The following is a 20895-nucleotide window of genomic DNA, read 5'->3' as shown; positions in this document are numbered from 1 at the left end:
TGCTCGTTCTACCATGTTCTTAAGCATAAATCAGTAAATTAATTCTATGATCTTCAAAGTATGGAACAATTCTGCTGTTAATCCCATACAACCAGAACTTTTATTAGGTTTCATATTTTATTGCAGTTTGCTGTGCTGTTCTGGTCAATGACAGCAACCTGTTACAACAAGTCACATTAAAATGAAACTGTTGAAAATTACTGCTTCAAATTCTGTGATAAATTAAACTGGAAAAAAATTACCTTCTAATGACATCCCGCATTCTAAGCATAATCTGAACCGACAGGATTTACAGCGATTTCGGTTCTGCGGAGTGATTTCACACTCTCCACCAAAGAAACATTTGTATTTCTCTCCCCTCATAGTGCTTCTTTTGAAAAATCCCTGTAAAACAATATCATACACTTTACAATCACTGATGGTTATTGTTTACACTGCAGTAAGAAAAAGAACATTAACTGTAACACACAAACGGTGAAAGTTACACCAATCACCTGTCGCTTGATTCGGTCCACGTTTGTTGGAAAGCATGGAGTTGGTTGTATATTGTTTAAAGTTCCGCTTATAGCGTGTAAAATGTTGCTATATTCAATAATCTTGTGATGTATGTTCAATATTTTGTGATGAATGTTCAATATCTTGTGTTGTATGTTCAATATCTTGTGACCCGTATGTTCAATATCTGTTTAATATCTTGTAATGTATGTTTTATATCTTGTGATGTATGTTCAATATCTTGTGATGTATATTCTATATTTTGTGATGAATGTTTAGTTCTCTGACATATAAACTCTTATCATTAGTTATCCAGGTCCAATCAAGGGTTTATGGGGATTTACCGTGGGTTGTATTCCAAACACTCTTCAGCAGGAAGCCTCAGATATTTACATCTTCACCTCAGATATTTACATCTTCACCTCAGATATTTACATCATCACCTCAAATAGTTATACATCTTCACCTCAGATATTTACATCTTCACCTCAGATATTTACATCTTCACCTCAGATATTTACATCATCACCTCAAATAGTTACATCTTCACCTCAGATATTTACATCATCACCTCAAATAGTTACATCTTCACCTCAAATAGTTACATCTTCACCTCAGATATTTATGTCTTCAATGCCTCAGATATTTATGTCTTTGGGTTTGGCCTGCAGCCTCAGATATTTTGTCTTGGCCTCAGATATTTTTATGTCTTCACCTCAGATATTTACATCTTCGGTTTCACCTAAGATATTTATGTCTTCGGTTTTGGCCTGCAGCCTCGGGTGTATAGAAAAATCTGGGGTAAATCTACGCACACGTTTGATCGGACCTGAATATCAAATCTATTTCCTATATGTAATCAAATGATATTTCGTGTACAGTAATTATCTAGTGATTAAAATGAAGAATTCATGTCAGATATTTTATGTGTATATTAATAATTGATGTCACAATACATTGAATCGTGATAAATACCTTCTAAGGGAAGGTACAAACTTCAGCATTTTTTTCTTTGAGTGCAAAGATACAATGCATTCAAATGTCACATTATTTACCCCCCCCCCCCCCCCCCCCCCCCCCCACTTCTGCAAGGTGTACCCAGAAATTTACACCCAGCTTGTTAAAATAAAGAATATTGTGCAATAAATATGATCATTCATGACTGTTGTGTTGTGCAAAAATAGCATCAAAGCAAATTTTCATTATGAACAATATTAAAACAGGAAATTATAATTATAAAAATATTTTTGTATCATAGAAGAATAATATTAGTGACCTGTCTTTTCTTTCATGAGAAGGTTCTAATATAAATTGGATATTTTAGATGGGGATTTAAAAAAATCAGTATGCTTTACAAAACTGATATGGATGGAGAGCACAGGATATGCATAATATCTAGAAATTGAAAATTTGCAAATTTATTTTATTTAGTAAATATCAATATATGCACCCAGGGGTGCATGAGCCAAGTTGCATGGGATACATTGTAAAGTCAGGAATGATGTGGCATGTTTATAATTGTGAAGAACTAATTTCAGTTTTAAACTTTTTGAGTTACTGTCCAGAAACCATATTTGTCTAAAGTTTTCAATCTATTTTTGGTCACTGTGACCTTGACCTTTGTTCTCCAAAATCAATAGGGGCCTTGCTTTGCTGGTATCCAACAATATATTCAAGTCACATTTGATTCAAATTAAAACATTTTGAGTTATCCTCCTGAAACCAAACTTTTTTGGAATTTTAAATCTATTTTCGGTCACTGTAACCTTGACCTTTGACCTATTTTCTTCAAAATCAACAGGGGTCTTCCTTACCTGGTACCCAACAATATATCAAAGTTTCATTTGATTCGGATTTAAACTTTCTGAGTTATCATCCGAAAACCAAATTTTTCTGAAATTTTCATTCTATTTTTGGTCACTGTGACCTTGACCTTTGACCATTTTTCTCCAAAATTAATAGGGGTCTTCCTTACTTGGTACCCAACAATATATCAAAGTTTCATTTGATTAGATTTTAAACTTTTTGAGTTATCATCCGGAAACCAATTGTTGACGCCCAACCGCCCGCATCACCAAACCAATAGCCGAGTTCAACTTCGCTGCAACTCTGCTAAAAATATACAGTTTTAGAAGAAAGTCATTTCAAAAGTAACCTTAAAAAAATTAACAAGAGGCCTATGGGCCACATCACTCACCTGAGTCACCTTGGCCCATATCTAAAGATTTTCCCTATATTTTCGCATCTAAAACTTTTACCCTTATTGTGGCCCAAACCTACTCCCAGGGGCATGATTTTTACAAATTTGAATCTGCACTATATCAGGAAGCTTTCATGTAAACTTCTGTAGCCTAATTCTTCTTGAGAAGAAGATTTTTAAAGATTTTTTTCCATATATAAGTATGTAAAACTTTGATCCCCTATTGTGGCCCCACCCTACCCCCCGGGGGGGGGGGGGGGGGGCATGATTTTTTCAGATCGAGTTTTGAGGATTTTGAAGTCATTTTCCCCCCACAATCAAGTCGAAAAAAGGTGGGGGGAAAATGACTTCAAAATCCTCAAAACTCGATCTGACACGGTGACAGTTCCTATCAATAATTTCATCAGTCTATAGTATTTTATAGGATTTCTCTTTGAAAATCTCTAGCCCTTTGACAAGACAATCAGCACGGACTGGGAGAACACCTCAGAATTTCTGAAATAAATTTTGGTCCTTTGGAACTGGCATCAGCTGATGCACAGTAAAAGCATAAATCTTTTCTTATGCACTTAGCTGCATCAACACAATATGTGAACTCCATGTGCATTGTGCAATTCAAATTCAAACACGTCAGATCCACGTAACTCAGGTTGATGAGTATTGCCCATGCCATCTGACATATCAGAGTTTTTCAATGGTCTACATTTTTGCAGTTACTCCCCTTACACCGGAAGTTGGGGGCGTGCTAACGATTGAGGTCCTAAGCTTCACATAAATAGTATTAACAAATAGTGTATACTAAAGCTTACGTTACCAAATTCTTTAGTATGCCAAATTTTAACAGATTGTAATATATCTATGACAAAAAACAAGGTTTAATTTCTTGGATTTTATGGAGAAAACTTTTTAAAGTATGCATTTTTGTCAAATTGTAGAGTTGAGGGGGGGGGGGGTTATAGGTGTATTTGATGTTTATTTCTGTCCAAATTATACAATTAATACCGAGGATATTGCAATAATCATCTGTTTTAAAAACAACAGATACCTAGAATTAAAACCACAATGAAAGCATGTGATACAATCGGGCACATAGCATCGTTCATAAGGGGGGGGGGGAGTTGATTTCATAATATTGCCTAAAATTTCTTGACAAGTCAATCTTAAAACAAGAGGTACTGTGAGCAATGCTCACTAAGAATACCCCCCGCTTACCCCAATCTCCCAAAGGGTGTTGGTAATAGGTAAAACTTCAGTATTATGATCCAAAAGGTATCTAGGAACACAGCATCTCCATGCAATGAAAAAAGCCGTTAAAGAATTTAAATGGAAACCATATTGCTACTTCGATGTCCAGTGCGCGTGACCTTTGACCTTTTGACCTCAAAACCAATAGGGAACATCTTCATCCCATGGGTAGTCCATATGTATGATATGGTGACTGTAGGTGGAAAGGATAACGCTTTAGAGCCCGGAAACCATATTGCTACTTCAATGTCCAGTGTGCTTGACCTTTGACCTTTTGACCCCAAAATCTATAGGGAACATCTTCATCCCATGGGTAGTCCATATATATGATATGGTGATGGTAGGTGGAAAGGATAATGCTTTAGAGCCCGGAAACCATTGCGTCTACAGACGGACAACCCAATTCCAGTATACCCCCCCCCCCCCCCCCCCACCACAACTTGTTGCGGGGGGTATAAAAATAATCCAAAGCTCAAGAAGGAAGGCGGCAAGGGTTGATATTTCAGTTCCATTCATCAGTTATACGTTTCCACTACCATTCACGACAATGTTTTTTTAAGGGGGGGGGGGGGGGGGGGCAAATGACTATATAGATCTATCTCTGCATGTAAAAATAACCAAGTTTGTATGTAACATTAAGAGGAGGCAGACCCATTGTTGCTAGGAGCCTGATGATTGTTTTTGTGCTTATTTGAGTAATTGAAGTGCAAGAAAGAGGTGTAAGTCGATGTACACAAAATCTAACTTTCAAACAAGAGGCCCAGGGGCCTTATAGGTCACCTGAGTATCATGTAACAACCTTCCAATGTTTGAATTAGGTTTGTGTTTAAATATAAGAATTTTACTTTTGGATGGAAGAAACATTGAATAGCTATGTGGTCATGAAGTACATGTGTCATTTTTATGTTCAATCAATAATCCTTTTTAAAAAACCTAGGTCTGAGACATCATAAAGAAAAGGGTTATTTACTCCTTAGATAAAACCAACATACATAATAATTTCATGTCTGTCAAGCAAAGGGTTCTTAAAGTATTGAGTAGTTGTATATATTCCTATTATTCAGTTTACCCTTGTCTTTGTGATTTTATTAGCTACAATGGTCATCTTCTCCGAAAGGAACCAGTGCATCAAGTCTGACCTCTGTCGAGCAAAGGGTACTCAAGATATTTTTAAGGGTGTAGATCTTTGCATTTTTAGTTCGATTTTTAACCTTTGATCTGATGACCGCAAAATCAACAGGGTCATTTACTCTACAAGGGAACCAGTGTATCAAGTTTGATGTCTTTCAAGGAAATGGTTCTCAGGATATTGAATGGACAAGATTTGCCAATTTTTTTTCCCAGCACATGCCCTTTGGGCAGGCATGTATACTAATTAGATTAGCTCAAACAAATACTTACATGCCCAGTAATTTATTAATTAATTTTATTAGTTGCCTTTTCCCACCAAAGGAAATCTATTTTTCCACATCGTTAGCTACAATACATCTTCTGTTCTCAATTTCATTACTAATCGTAAATGACAGAAAATAAAGTTCAAAACTACATTGTGTATGTCCTTAATCGAACTTTTCAGTGCATTTTAATTGTTACCAGTGTTATTTAATTGGCTATTTCATAATGTTACATCTGATGAATAAATTGATCGTTTGAATCAAAAGGAAAAGTACATCGCTAAAGGTTTAAGCCTCTAAATTTACATGCCGTTTGGGCTTGTACTTCAATTTCCACATGCCTGCCTCTACCTTTGTGAAGCCGAAAACATCGGATATCAGGATAAGTCAAATACTGCTGATTAGAGTACTTTAACTCTTGACCACAAAATTGGAGCCAACTCCTTTTCATGGGGTAACAGTGCAATAAGTATGATGTTTAATAAACATAGCATTCTCTAGATATTGAGCAGAAATTTGGTCTACTGACCAACCTACCAACTTAACAACAGGTGCAACTCAATATGACCCCCTCCTCAAGTAATATGCATAAAAAAGGAAATTATTTATTTCAAAACTTTATTAATTACAAACACAATGTTGCAAGATTCAAAAGTTCTATCAAGCTGCGCGACTGTTATGGTAGGCAACTAATGCACGAAGTGTATAGTAGGCAACTATATTCCCGGATTGATTTAAAGTAAAAACCTTCCGCAATTAACTTAAAATATATATGTTTATATATATGCTCATCAGAACCATGCTATTAGTTTGTCTACTTAACACCCAGGGGCAGAGAAGAAGATTTTCAAAGAAATAAACTGCATTTTCACTACATAAGATCAATAGGGCCCCACCCAAACACCAGAACCCCTAACCCTGGGGCCATGAATTTCAGAATTTCAGGAGAGTCGTCCATGCTCATCATAACTATGCTATTAGTTTGGCTACCTAATACCCAGAAACATAGAAGAAGATTTTCAAAGAAATATTGCATTTTCACTATATAATCAATCAGCCCCGCCTTTGCACCAGAACCCCTGACCCAGGGGCCATAAATTTCAGTTTTGAAAGAAGCATCCTTGATCATCATTATCATACTATTAGTTTGTCTACTTAATACCCAGCAGCAGAGGAGAAGATTTTCAAAGAAATAAAATGCATTTTCACTATACGATCAATAGGGCCCCACCCTAATACCAGAACCCCTGACCCAGGGGCCATGAATTTCACAATTTTGAAAGAGGCATCCTTGCTCATCATAACCATGCTATTGGTTTGTCTACATAATACCCAGAAACAGAGAAGAAGATTTTCAAAGAAATAATGCATTTTCACTATATGACTTATAGAGCCCCACCCTAGCACCAGAACCCCTGATCCAAGGGCCATGAAATTCACAATTTTTAAAGAGGCATCCTTGCTCATCATTACCATGCTATTAGTTTGTCTACTTAATACCCAGAGACAGAGAAGAAGATTTTCAAAGAATTTCTACATTTTCACTATATGACCAATAGAGCCCCACCCTAACACACCAGAACCCCTGATCCAGGGGCCATGAATTTCACAATTTTTAAAGAGGCATCCTTGCTCATCATTACCATGCTATTAGTTTGTCTACTTAATACCCAGAGACAGAGAAGAAGATTTTCAAAGAATTTCTACATTTTCACTATATGACCAATAGAGCCCCACCCTAACACATGAACCCCTGCCCCAGGGGCCATGAATTTCACAATTTTAGTAGAGGGCTAAACGCTCATTATAATTATGCCCACAGTTTGGCTTCTTGATGTCCAGGAGTAAAGAAGAAGATTTTTTAAAATTACACTCATTTTGATGGTTTTTGCCCCACCCCTCATGCCCCAGGGGGGCAGGGACCACGAATTTCACAATTTTTGTTCCCCTCCACCCACAGATGCTATATGCCAAAATTGGTTGAAATTGGTTCAGGGGTTTCAGAGAAGAAGCTGAAAATGTTCAAATGTTAACGCACGACGAACGACGACGGACAAAAACAGATAGCAATAGGTCACCTGAATGATTCAGGTGACCTAAAAATCAAATCACATGCGAAAAAAATATATTTTAACAAAAATATTACACTAGTGATACCAATTCAAGATAATTAAAATGCTTTATTTATTGGCACCTAGTGTACATTTAGCAACAAGTAGTTTTGTTCAGTGTGAAATGATAAATTGATAATGCACATACACTGTATGCGTTGGTTTTACATGTGTTTTTAGGCATATCGTATTGCATGTTCTTTTGCGTTTTGGTTGTCGAAAATATTGATAAAAATTCATAATGAAGAATTGCAGATATACTAAGGACATCATGATTCTGATCTAAAGAAATCGAGGACTATATAGTTAATATTTACGTACTTTGTTACATCATGACCATACATTGCTTGCGAGAAAACCACACAAAGGACACATATAAATGTAATTAGTGACTAAAATATTATGTTCAATTATACTACAAGTATTTTTAAGTCATTACACTTAATTCTTAGAAAAATTCCTTAACTGGCAATATTGCAATCAAAAATTGTAAATTTTCTATTTATTCCTTATATGACACCGTTAACTAAGGACCGCAATTTGCTTCGCGCCCTCTGTAATCAGGGGGAAATAACTCGCATAGCGTTATGAACAAGAGGCCCATGGGCCTAGAATCGCTCTTCCGATACATTGTAGAACAGGCAAAAATTCTCACTAACCAAAATTCATCAATTAACAAAGTTTGATGATGTTAAGTCAAATAGTACCTGAAAATTTAAATGTAACTGTCCAAAAGTAGGTCACAGTGATCTTCTTTTGGTCGACACACTAAAGACTCAAGATGCATCAACTGACAAGTCAAATAGTATTCAAATATAGCCGTCAAATTCCAAAAGAAGGCCACAGTGACCTATTTTTTGGTCGACACACTCCAAAGACTCAAGATGCATCAACTGACAAAGTTTGATAATTGAAGTCAAATAGTATCTGAAAAATTCAGATATAAACGTCAAATTCCAAAAGTAGGTCACAGTGACATACTTTTTGGTCGACACACTCTGAAAATTCAAGACTCATCAACTGACAAATTTTGATGATTGTAAGTCAAATAGTATCTGAAATCTTCAAATATAGTCGTCAAAATCCAAAAATAGGTCACGGTGACCTACTTTTTAGTCGACACACTCTGAAAATTCAAGACTCATCAACTGACAAAGTTTGATGATTGTAAGTCAAATAGTATCTGAAATATTCAAATATAGTCGTCAAAATCCAAAAATAGGTCACGGTGACCTACTTTTTAGTCAACACACTCTGAAGACTCAACATGCATCAACTGACAAAGTTTGATGATCCTAGCTTTCATAGTGTCCAAAATATGCATCTAAAATTGGAAATGTGAAATTTGAATGTCTGAAAAATTCAATAGTAGGTCACTGTGACCTACTTTTTTATGAATATGTTTTGAGGCCTCTAGACGCATCAACTTACAAGGTTTGATGATTCTAAACCTCTCGGTATCTGAAATAACAACCTAAAATGTATTCATAAATGATTAGCCATAAAATTCAGAAAGTAGGTCATGGTCACATACTTTTCACATGACACACTTTAAGGTCCCATGATCCATCAACTGACAACTTGTGATGATCATAGGCTCAAAAGTGTCCAAGATATGCATCAAAATCCATTTAATAATAATTACATGCGAAATTCAAAAAGTAGGTCACAATGACCTACTTTTGAGACAACATAATATTAAGTCCTAAGATGCATCAACTGACAAAATTTGATGATCCTAGTCCTTATACTAAGCAAAATATCAAAGTTTTAACAAAACAAAATTTAAGGTCAACTTTGAAGTGACCTTGAGGTCACACCCTCAATCTGATTAAAATGATATCTTTGATCCGCTCCGTTATTGTTATGTCACAACAATAACGGAGCGGATCAAAGATCTTATTTTAATCAGATTGGTCACACCCTTTGCCCCAGGATGATGCCTTGAACAATTTTTTATCTACAACCTATCCTCATCCTTATGCATAAGTTTGGTGATAATTTGCCAAGCAGTTCTTGAGAAGAAGATTTTTTAGCAACCACTACTTTTGTTTGCATTTTCCTAATTATCTCCCCTTGTTAAAGGGTCACAATCCTAGTTTTAGTACAAATGAAAGCCCTTGGGCCAAGGATACCCTGTGACAAATTTGACAAATATTGGCCAAGGGGTTCTTGAGATATAGCCCTTTTTCCAAAAAGTTGACGCACACCGCACGCCAGACATATGGCCATATGATTAGCTCTTTGAGCCTTCGGCTCAGAAGAGCTAAAAATGTAGGCCATTCACTCGCGATCTCTTTCAAAGTATTGTGAAGACTAAAACTGTAAATTATATTGCTGATTTTCACCTCATATTATGTGTATATTGCTGCAGTGAAGATAAATCATTATTAAAGTACAAAAATGTCACCACACAGCAAGTACTGCTATTAAAGGCAATTCTAATTTATTTCACTGCCATCTTAATAAATATAATTTCCAAATTTAGCTGGAAAAAAAAGAAAAACGATGAGTAACAAATGTATGTGTACCTTGCATCCTTCGCAGGTGGCCACTCCGTAATGCACTCCGGTAGCGTGGTCCTGGCAGACACGACACTTTCCAAAAGGAAATCGTATGGCTCCATGGGGCATCCTGTGAAAAATTAAAAAGATTGAAGTAATTGTTAGATTAACTACAAAATGTAAATTGGGTAAAGCCTACATTGCTCACCACAATGAAGGCATCAGACAATAAATGTGCCTTGAATTTACTAAATCAATGTGACATGGTACAATATAGGGGGTGTCTCTATTGCTTTTTACACCTGCTCTATCTAACAAGTTTTCTATTGTTTCTCTGTCTTCATCTACAAAGTACCGCAGTTCTTCCAAGATGGTAACAGTGGATGAAGATGGCATATAAAATGAAAAGTTAAATGTAACATAAATATTGATACCTAGTCGTTACCACTGTATCTAGGAATTCACACATTTCAGAGAAATTATTGCCACCAAAAAAGAATTATCATAAAAAAGGGGGGGGGGGGGGGGGTTAGTAATTTGCAGAAAATTTCAGAACACAATTTTTAACAGTTACATAATTTCTGGAATTTACACAAAGATATAGTAAATGATATATATAAGAATAATGAAATCTGCAACATAAAATGCACTACCAGGCACTCAAATTAGCCCATTTCATGACTGGAGACATCAAAATACCAATGTATTTGCAACTTCCAAGGGTGGTTGTCAGCCTATGACAAATGTCATTGGCCGGGATATATTTTTTTTTATTACATCTACTTAAAACTTATGGTGCATTACTAATTTCATGCGAAGGTTTATGAAATTTTGCTTTTCAAAATTGATTTTTGTGCCAGGGACATAAATCTTGACAGATTTTGATAATGACTCATATAGCTTCTCTGAACCACTTTCGATATAGTGCTTTGATATTTCAAATATAGATTACTAATGAAAAGAGCTATAACGTCAACAACGTCAAACTTGTTTGATTTGCGAAGTAAATAACAGGATAATTAATGCCACTTTCTCAGTGCATTGCTTACACTGCTATTTAAACATGTTCATTATTTTATTTCCATTTTCGCACAACTTTTTTTTTTTTTTTTTTTTTTTTTTTTAGATCTCAGCTAAGTCCTAATGGGAAGAGGCATCTAAGGGAAAGCAGAATTACTTACAGACAAAAGACTTGTGAAGTAATAAGGAGAATTACAAACTCATAGCTCCAATTCAATCTAGTTCTAATGACAGATATCCCAAATGAAAAAGAAATCTAACAAAATACTTTCAAATTATATTCAAAATACTATGAAAACACACATTTATATTTTCTTTGTATGTTTTGAAAGTGTTGCATTTAACAAAACATCAATTATGCAACACTTTATTCAAATCTTTGTCAGAAATTAATCTGTTATGTTATTTTGCTTTTTACATATCTATATACACATGGAAAAATAGCAGTCAGAATTCCAAAGATATTGATTTTTACATAAACATGTATCTGTTATGTATGTATGTTGCATTCTGTTCCTAATTATATATTTTTGATGTATGAATTTCAAAAGCCTAATGATGGAGTTTCCATTTTTGTGTTTTGATCATGTTTTGTTAAAAGTGTTTGGAAAACGTTTTCTTTAATTCTCATGTTTTTTATTATATTTTGTTACATACGATTTGATAGTATTTTGCTTGAGATCTCATGTAACAAAACATTTTCAAAACACTATTTTGATAGTATTTTGAAACAATGTTTTGTTAGTATTTTATTGATATTTTGTTACCTCATTTGCATATGGATTTCAAAACACTACTGCAGTATTTTGATGATATTTCGAAAGAACGTTTTGTTAGTATTTTGTTGATGTTTTGTTACCTCATTTGCATGTGATTTGCTGTACTATTAAAACATCTTCAAAACGTAACAAAGTATTCGTGTTTTGTTATAGTATTTTGTTACCCTGTTTTTTTCGTTTGGGATGTGCCGACCTCTGCCTGATATCATATATAATGGACACCCTCTTTTAAAAAAGTCCATTTGTTAGCAACATTGTGTGTCAAATTTTAACATGAGGCCCAAGGGCCACATCGCTCACCTGATTTATCTTGGCCCATATCTGAAGACTTTCCATATATATTTGCATGTAAAACCTTATAGTCCATATTGTACGTGGCCCCATGCAACATATCCTGGGGGCCATGATTTGAAGAAACTTGAATCTGCACTATGTCAGGAAGCTTTCATATAAATTTCAGCTCTTCTGGCTCATTGGTTTTTGAGAAAAAGATTTTTAAAGATTTTCCGTATATATTTTTATGTAAAACTTTGATCCCCTATTGTGGCCCCAATCTACCCCCGGGGGCCATGATTTGAACGAACTTGAATCTGCACTATGTCAGGAAGCTTTCATATAGATTTCAGCTCTTCGGGCTCATTGGTTCTTGAGAGGAAGATTTTTAAAGATTTTCCCCATATATTTCTATGTAAAACTTTGATCCCCTATTGTGGCCCCAACCTATCCCCGGGGGCCATGATTTGAACAAATTTGAATCTGCACTACATCAGGAAGCTTTCATGAAAATTTCAGCTCTTCTGGCCCAGTGGTTCTTGAGGAGAAGATTTTTAAATGATCCCACCCTATTTATGCATTTTTGTGATTATCTCCCCTTTGAAGGGGCCCTTTATTTGAACAAACTTGAAAACCCTTTACCCAATGATGCTTTTGGTCAAGTTTAGTTATAATTGGCCCAGTGGTTCTTGAGAAGAAGATGAAAATGTGAAAAGTTTACGACGACGACAGACAACGGACAAATTTTGATCAGAAAAGCTCACTTGCGCCTTTGGCTCAGGTGAGCTAATAAGCGATAACATGCATGTATTTTAACATTGGCGACAAATGTATTCACTGAAGTTACACTTCATGGATGATGCAGTTTCATATAAAAAGAACAATTTAATGTTAAAGATGCAATGGCATATTTTTAATTTAATATGGTATATATGACCAGAAATGATATTATTAAATAAAACATTAGGTCGAACTTCGGTTACATCGACTTGCCAACTGCAGTACTGTAAGTATCAATTCAGAGGGTTTGCAGAAACATTATTTCAAATATTCATAGACCATGATGATTTTTATATGTGTACATTTGGGCTAGACATGTAACCTTCCATAAAACATATTCAGTTCATATTTGTTTCCGTTCGTAGCTGATCGACCGGTAACATCAATTGACTCCCTTTAGTGAGAAAGGGTGTAAATGGGTTTATCGATAGTGGCCCGATAGCTCAGGTGGCCTGGACCATCCCTGGACTTGCAGTTTTTTCCATTAGGAAATTCTGACACCATTTGGGGAATTTTTGAAAATTGTTGCAAGCTAGCTAAAAGAAACTGTTGAAATTTTAGTAGTAATTTTCCTACAAGTATGAAAAACGTACTGCTTGCATATAATTTGCATTTTAAAAATATTTTAAGTGTTTTTTAAAATTATATATATATATACACACAATATTAACAATTGATCTTTGAATGAATAAGAGCTTCAATATTGGTAAATTTTATTTTTCAGAGATTGCACGTACACAATTTCTAAAATATTAAATTTTGTATAGTCTCTCTATCTTGAATTTCTAGTATTTTTATACTTAATATATACATACATATAAATACAACTACTAGGCCTGATTATACCCAGTATTTCTAGATGGTGGCTATAACAGTTTCAGCAGTTTCCATTCAAGAGGTTAATTAATTTTCTTTTTTTAATTGTGCATGCATGAATAAATATTTTCTGTCCAACAGATGGCGATATTTGATACTTATAAGGTTGCTGCATGACATTACACCAAGTTGGCTGGTTAAACAACTCTTTATAGACTTATGAAGTATGATTTCACCATCAAAAGAATGATGCTCTAAATTATTTTATGTGAATTATTTGTGATGATTATTTTCCACAATTATAATGTTCCCATGTCCTGAGAATACTAGGGGTGAAACGATGCATCGCGATGCGGCCGAATCGCGATGTAGTGGTCTCGATTCGATGTTCGATTTATTCGGGGTCTGTATCGGTTCGATACAGTTCTAGAATCATAGCACACATTGCTCTTGATAACTCAGTTTCTGATTAGCCATAATGGAATTGAAAATTGCCCAATCAACATACGAGTAAACTTTACTGCATGTATCTAAAATGGACGCAGTCGAGTTGAAAAATGCACCCCCATCCTGAGTATGGCGACATTTCGGCTTTAGAACAAGTGATAAGTGTGTTGCTGTATGTTAAACGGTTTTACATTATGTAGAATTTATTTGCAGAGAGCAATAAATACAATGAAACATAAACAATCTTAGCTTTATAAAGAATTTGGTACATGCTATTGTATCGAATCGAAAATCATCGAATCGAGACTAAAGTATCGAATTGAATCGAGAAGGTACTGTATCATTCCATCCCTAGAGAATACAACGACGATGTCTGCATGAGGCAATGGTGCTCATTGTAGGAATGCTCTCACATGATATTCCCTTATTCATTATGCTGACTTTTTCATTCAGATCTTAGGGATTATATTAAATAGTTTCTGCTTTAACAATTTTCATGGGGTCATTTTCATAGCTAGTGCTTTTAAATAATTTCTCCATAAACCACAGTCTAAACCTCGTCCCAACACCTTAAATTGGGATATATTTTTAGTGTGTTTATAATAAAATGATAAGGTAGAAAGATTTTTGAAGTTCTGATTTTTAACTTAATATTCACTCCATTTGAATTTGACAATTACTGGTTTGTCTTCATTATATATATATATATATATATATATATATATATATATAATCAACAACAATAAATTTGTCATTCATAGAATATGGTAATCTCAGCGAGATTCGTTGTGGCGTCAGTCCAAATATCCAGCCTCGACGAATCTCGCTGAGATTAGTACTCGAACTCTATGTAAAATATATTATTCCCTTAAAACGAACTAAGCTCAATCTGTTGGTTTTCAGAATTCTACATTATTAGGAAACAATTTGCAACTTGTCGATGATGAACATTACGTCAACTGTATATAAACATGATCCCTGTCCTGTGTCTGGGTTGAAAATCGAGGTCACCTGCATTTTAAACTACGGTCGTTTTTTCGTCATAGTGACTCAGATCTGTTAAAATGTGTAACAAAAAAAAACCACACACATACCTGTCTCTTTTAAATGGGAACGTTCTGTCAAGCAGATTTACACAAAAATATAATATCACATGCTATGGAGTGGCAAAATGGCATATTACAAAATAAAAATCGTTATTCGCAGCGTTTCCAATAGAATATTAGAGCCTCGCGGATCGCGCAGGTAAATATATATATATATATATATATAAGTAGGTCACGCGTTGTCAAAGAGAGCCCGTATTTAGAAGTAGGATAAAGGACCTCATAACAATGCAGTGGACATGGTCAAGTTTGAACACGTTTATCTCGCACTTTCGTTATTAGGTTTTAAACTGGGTCCATAGACGTCCGAACAGGGGGGGGGGCACTTTTTTTTTTTCAAAGTACTGAAAGTACTGAGAACCACTAGGCTTAATATTGGCTTGTAATGATGCTGTATGGATATACAAGTTATGACAGTACTATTAACATATCAAAACAAAATGTTCAATAATTTACTGCAATTGCTAAGTAAAGGAAAGAATAAAAAATTGGAAGTTTGGAACACTTTTCTAAACAATTATAAATGCATGCTATACTCGTCCTACTAAACAGAGTACGTTAGAGTACTTAAGAGTACACTGGTAAAATTTCATAATTTAATGCAATTTAACCGCTGTTCGTAGATGTTTTTACTTTAATTTAACCTAATAAATGTATATCTTGAATGAAAGGTGAAGATAGCGAACGGTGATCAATCTCATAACTCCTACAAGCAATACAAAATAGATAGTTGGGCAAACACGGACCCCTGGACACACCAGAGGTGGGATCAGGTGCCTAGGAGGAGTAAGCATTCCCTGTCGACCGGTCACACCCGCCGTGAGCCCTATATCCGGTTCAGGTAAACGGAGTTATCTGCAGTCAAAATCAGTGTGCCAAGAACGGCTTAACAATCGGTATGAAACACGTCAGACAGCATTTGACCTAAGGATAGGTTGTATTGACGAACTAGATCGTTATATCGACCATAGAATTTGCGAAATGCTGACTTCAATCGAGACTGTTGAAACCCCTGTACCATCAACTTGTTTGTCAGTAGCTTACCTCGATTTAAAAACTGACTATACGCAGAACAAGCTCTTGCATATCGAATCAGTTGAGATATATAAACACCATATGCAGGTGATAATGGAATATTGCTACATAAATATGGGAAGTTGACGATGGAGAAGCAGAAATCATCCCGTTTGTCATACAGTTGAGTTGTCAGTTTGCCGTTGATGTCTACTTTCAATAAAATATCTAAGTATGAAGCAGAAGTGGACGACTCTGTGATGTCCTTTATTTCGAGCTCACAGGGATATATCAAATCGACATATGAATGAAAGTTATTATTGTTAATAGACAAAACATCATCGAAATGTCGAATTGAAGGCCACAGCGAGAGATTTTTTCTTCTCACGTAGAATATATTACGTTTGTTTTCATCATTTTAGGAATTATTTTAAGTTACAGTTTACCGTTTGATCACGATCCCGATCAAATTTAACTACATATCCATGTACATTATTTAATTAATACTAGCGTATTACATCTAAATTTTCAAGATTACGCCTTATCTTATTTTCTAAGTAAAGGTCTTTTTATTGTCAACTGAACAGTGAATTCCTTGAAAATAAATCTTTGGTATTTGGATTTAAAAGGGCATGGACACGATTGAGCTGAAAATTTTATTTTTCCATTTTTAGCTCACCTGAGCTGAAAGCTCAAGTGAGCTTTTCTGATCACCCGTATTCCGGCGTCCGTCCGTCTGTCCGTCTGTAAACTTTTCACATTTTCAACTTCTTCTCAACAACCACTGGGCCAATTTCAACCAAAGTTGGCACAAAACATCCTTAGGTAAAGGGAATTCTAAATTGTTAAAATAAAGGGCCAGGCCACCTTCAAAGGGGAGATAATCAAGAAAAGGTAAAAATAGGGTAGTGTCATTAAAAAATCTTCTTCTCAAGAACCACTGAGCCAGAAAAGCTGAGAATTATATGAAAGCTTCCTTATATAATGCAGATTCTAAATTGTTAAAATCATGGCCCCCGGGGGTCGGATGGGGCCACAATAGGGGACCAAATTTTTACATACAAATATATAGGAAAAATCTTTAAAAATCTTCTTCTCAAGAACCACTGAGCCAGAAAAGCTGAGATTTATATGAAAGCTTCCTTATATAATGCAGATTCTCAATTGTTAAAATCATGGCCCCCGGGGGTCGGATGGGGCCACAATAGGGGATCAAAGTTTTACATACAAATATATAGGAAAAATCTTTAAAAATCTTCTTCTCAAGAACTACTGAGCCAGAAAAGCTGAGATTTATATGAAAGCTTCCTTATATAATTCAAATTCTAAATTGTTAAAATCATGGCCCCCGGGGGTCGGATGGGGCCACAATAGGGGGTCAAAGGGTTTTTTTTCGTTTTTTTTTTTCTTCTTTTTTTTCGGTTTTTTTTTTTTTTGGTTGATATAGTGCAGATTCAAGTTTGTTAAAATCATGGACCCCGGGGATTGGATGGGGCCTCAAGGGGGGCATCAAAGTTTTACATACAAATTTATAGGAAAAATCTTTTAAAATCTTCTTCTCAAGAACCACTGAGCCAGAAAAGCTGAGGTTTATATGAAAGCTTCCTGATATAGTGCAGATTATAAATTGTTAAGATCATGGCCCCCGGGGGTCGGATGGGGCCACAATAGGGGGTCAAAGTTTTACATACAAATATATAGGAAAAATCTTTAAAAATCTTCTTCCCAGAACCACTAAGCCAGAAAAGCTGAGATTTATATGAAAGCTTTCTGATATAGTGCAGATTCAGGTTTGTTAAAATCATGTCCCCCCCCCCCCTTTTGGGGTAGGATGGGGCCACAATAGGGGATCAAAGTTTTACATACAAATATATAGGGAAAATCTTTAAAAATCTTCTTCTCAAGAACCATTGGGCGAAAGAAGTTCACATTTACATGAAAGCTTTCTGACATAGTGTAGATTCAAGTTTGCAAAAACCATGGCCTCCAGGGGAAGGTTTGGGGCCATAATAGGGACTACGGTTTTACATGCAAATAGATATGGAAAATCTTCTGATATGGACCGAGGTGACTCAGGTGAGCGATGTGGCCCATGGGCCTCTTGTTATTGTTTACAATACTTAACTAAAATATTTCTAATGGTCAACCAAAATTTTGATATCAACTTTTGAGTTGCAAGTGAGATACAGCATTCACAATTCTTTGTTATGTAAATAAGGCTCGTGCCATGTTTTTGTTTACAATTAGGTTGCTTAATAGAAAATAGCATGTGTGAAACAAGATGATTTGTGCTAAAAACTATTTAATTGTGTCCAGAATTAATTTGTAAATTGAACAAGATGTGTTTGTGAAACACAAATGCCCAATTGAAGACCTACAGAAGACTTACAGAAGACCTACAAAATGTGGGCTATATACATCAAAACTAATATGATTTTCTGATTAAGCATGTCTCAAATATAAAACTAACACAAACAATTTTGATAAAAATAAATTATAAAGCTCGGTATGGGGAACAATTTTTTTCTATTAGACGACCTAGTGTAAGAGCGATAACTCGCGTAAATATATATCTACAAATCAGCTGTTCAGTTGTTAATCATTTCTTTTATTTTTTAATAAACAATTTTGAAAAAAATTTCTGATCTTTTAACAAAGAAAATATACAAGAAATGAACAGCTGATTTGCAAGTATGACATTTATACGAGTTATCGTTCTTGCGCTTGGTCGTCAAGAGAGAAAAATAGTTGGCCCTACCCAGCTTTGGAAATACACTATAAAACTTATTTTTATCAAACTTTTTTGTTTATATTAGATATTTGAGACATGCTTAATGAGAAAATCATATTAGTTTTGATGTAAATAGCCTATATTTTTGTCAGTCTTCCATAGATCTTCAATTACCTGTAGGTCTTCAATTAGGCAGTCCGGATTTCCTTATGAAATATTTTTCATGAAATGGAAAAATGAAAATGTTTTATAGTAATCCATATTGTTGTTCGATCCTTATTGTAAAAATGATTGATAACATAGTGGGACTGTTAAATCAATGAAATGAATGCATTTTGCAGTGATATACATATTATGCATAAAACGTTTGCTGGAATAAATTACCTTTTTATTAAATGACATCTAAAAAGAAGAGTATTTGGTTTTTCCTCAACACAATGTCACCACACAATACCACTCAGAGAAACATGAAAAACCATTACCCCAACAGAATTTTCATTCCTCTGATAAAATGTTGGAAATATGTCTCATCATTTCATCTCGATCAAATGCAATTGTATTTCCCGACAATCTCAAGAATGTTCTCAAATAATTCGATTAAATCATTTGATAAATTCTCACATATTTGCCTCATCGCATTCCAATGTTGCTCTCAAATGATTCTGAAGGTCTTTCCATTCGCTGGTGATACCTCAAATCTAAGTGTATAATCTCAATATATCTCACATTCTAAAGAAATGTTAAATCGAATTAATCCCACTTAGATTTTTACATAATGTATTGTATTTCTTAAAACTGTTTATAATTTTTTATTTCTTTGTATCACACTTCTTAAAACATGTGAAAGTAAATTTCCTTTTCTCAAACAGTTTCTTAATTATGCCTAGAACTTGTATTATATCAATGTATCAAATCCATGGTGCCCTAGGTGAGGATTAAGCCCCTTTTTGCATCCACTGTACATGCGTTTGTGAATATTCATATACGTTATATGATTTATATGACCTAGAGTAGGGTAAACGATGAATTCTCGTATATAGAATTAAAATACCTTGAGCTATTTTTTTTTTTTTTTTTTTTTTTTTTTTTTTTTTTTTTTTTTTTTGGTTTTTGCTTTTATAGAACATTGAAATCAATTTTCTGAATTTAACAATATTATATTATCAAAGCCAATAATTTTCCCTGTTTCTAATTATACACAATAATGTACTATATAACATAATTTTCTTTAATACATGTAATAATTGACACATGTATATGATTTTGTAATTACTGTGCTATAGATATGTCCAATCCAGGAGTCCCTGACACTCTAGATAGGCGAGGATTAAAATGGGATAATTGATAATGAAAGAAGGAAAATTAGGCTTAGATCTATATACACGTAATTTTGAATGCTTTTCAAATGATTTCAAAACAATAATGTGATTTTCTTTAATTTTCATATAAAATTCTGCTCAAATCCCGTGGGGATCCCGGGTTAGAATAGGTCCTCAGTACCCCTTGCTTGTCGTAGAAGGCGACTAAATGGGGCGGTCCTTCGGATGAGACCGTAAAAACCGAGGTCCCGTATCACAGCAGGTGTGGCACGATAAAAATCCCTCCCTGCTCAAAGGCCCTCAGCGCCGAGCATAGGCCGAAATTTTGCAGCCTTTCACCGGCATATGAGTGAAAAATTCTCGAGATGGGCGTTAAACAATATTCAATCAATCAATCATTCTGTTCAATTTACTAGAACAAAGAAAGAACTTAAATTTGATATTGGTTTTGGTTTTGTAGGAGTATTGTTTTATTTGATATCTCAGAGTTAACATCTACATGCACCACTGATGAGATGGTCTCTGAAAATCACATAACGTTATCTCTAAATTAAAAGTTAGGGTCAAAATATGTTTGCTTAGTATTATAGTATACTGGTAAAATTGCTATAGCTGCAGAACACACTTTGAACGCAAGTGTAACACACAACAACGTCCACAG

The 20895-nt window shown here is 34.9% G+C and overlaps 1 protein-coding gene across 2 annotated transcripts in view; it reads right to left on the bottom strand.

Annotated features, from left to right (window-relative positions):
* The window catches only part of LOC125658075 (uncharacterized), a 49430-nt gene extending 34086 nt beyond the window's left edge, over window positions 1-15344 (bottom strand). The window contains exons 1-3 of one of the 2 annotated variants that reach the window (XM_048889163.2): window positions 15159-15344; window positions 9977-10079; window positions 243-384 (exon numbers count right to left, since the gene is read on the bottom strand). In XM_048889163.2, the coding sequence (XP_048745120.2) occupies window positions 243-384; window positions 9977-10078 (244 nt within the window). In that variant the 5' untranslated portion in view covers window position 10079; window positions 15159-15344. Of the gene's footprint in view, window positions 1-242; window positions 385-9976; window positions 10080-15018; window positions 15072-15158 lie in introns of those variants that run through there. The other variant, XM_056146935.1, reaches the window with a different exon arrangement.
* Window positions 15345-20895: the final 5551 nt, after the last annotated feature.

Source organism: Ostrea edulis, chromosome 1 (genome assembly GCF_947568905.1).
Source record: "Ostrea edulis chromosome 1, xbOstEdul1.1, whole genome shotgun sequence".
Lineage (NCBI taxonomy): Eukaryota > Metazoa > Mollusca > Bivalvia > Ostreida > Ostreidae > Ostrea > Ostrea edulis.
This window is presented reverse-complemented; position numbering and strand designations above follow the sequence as displayed.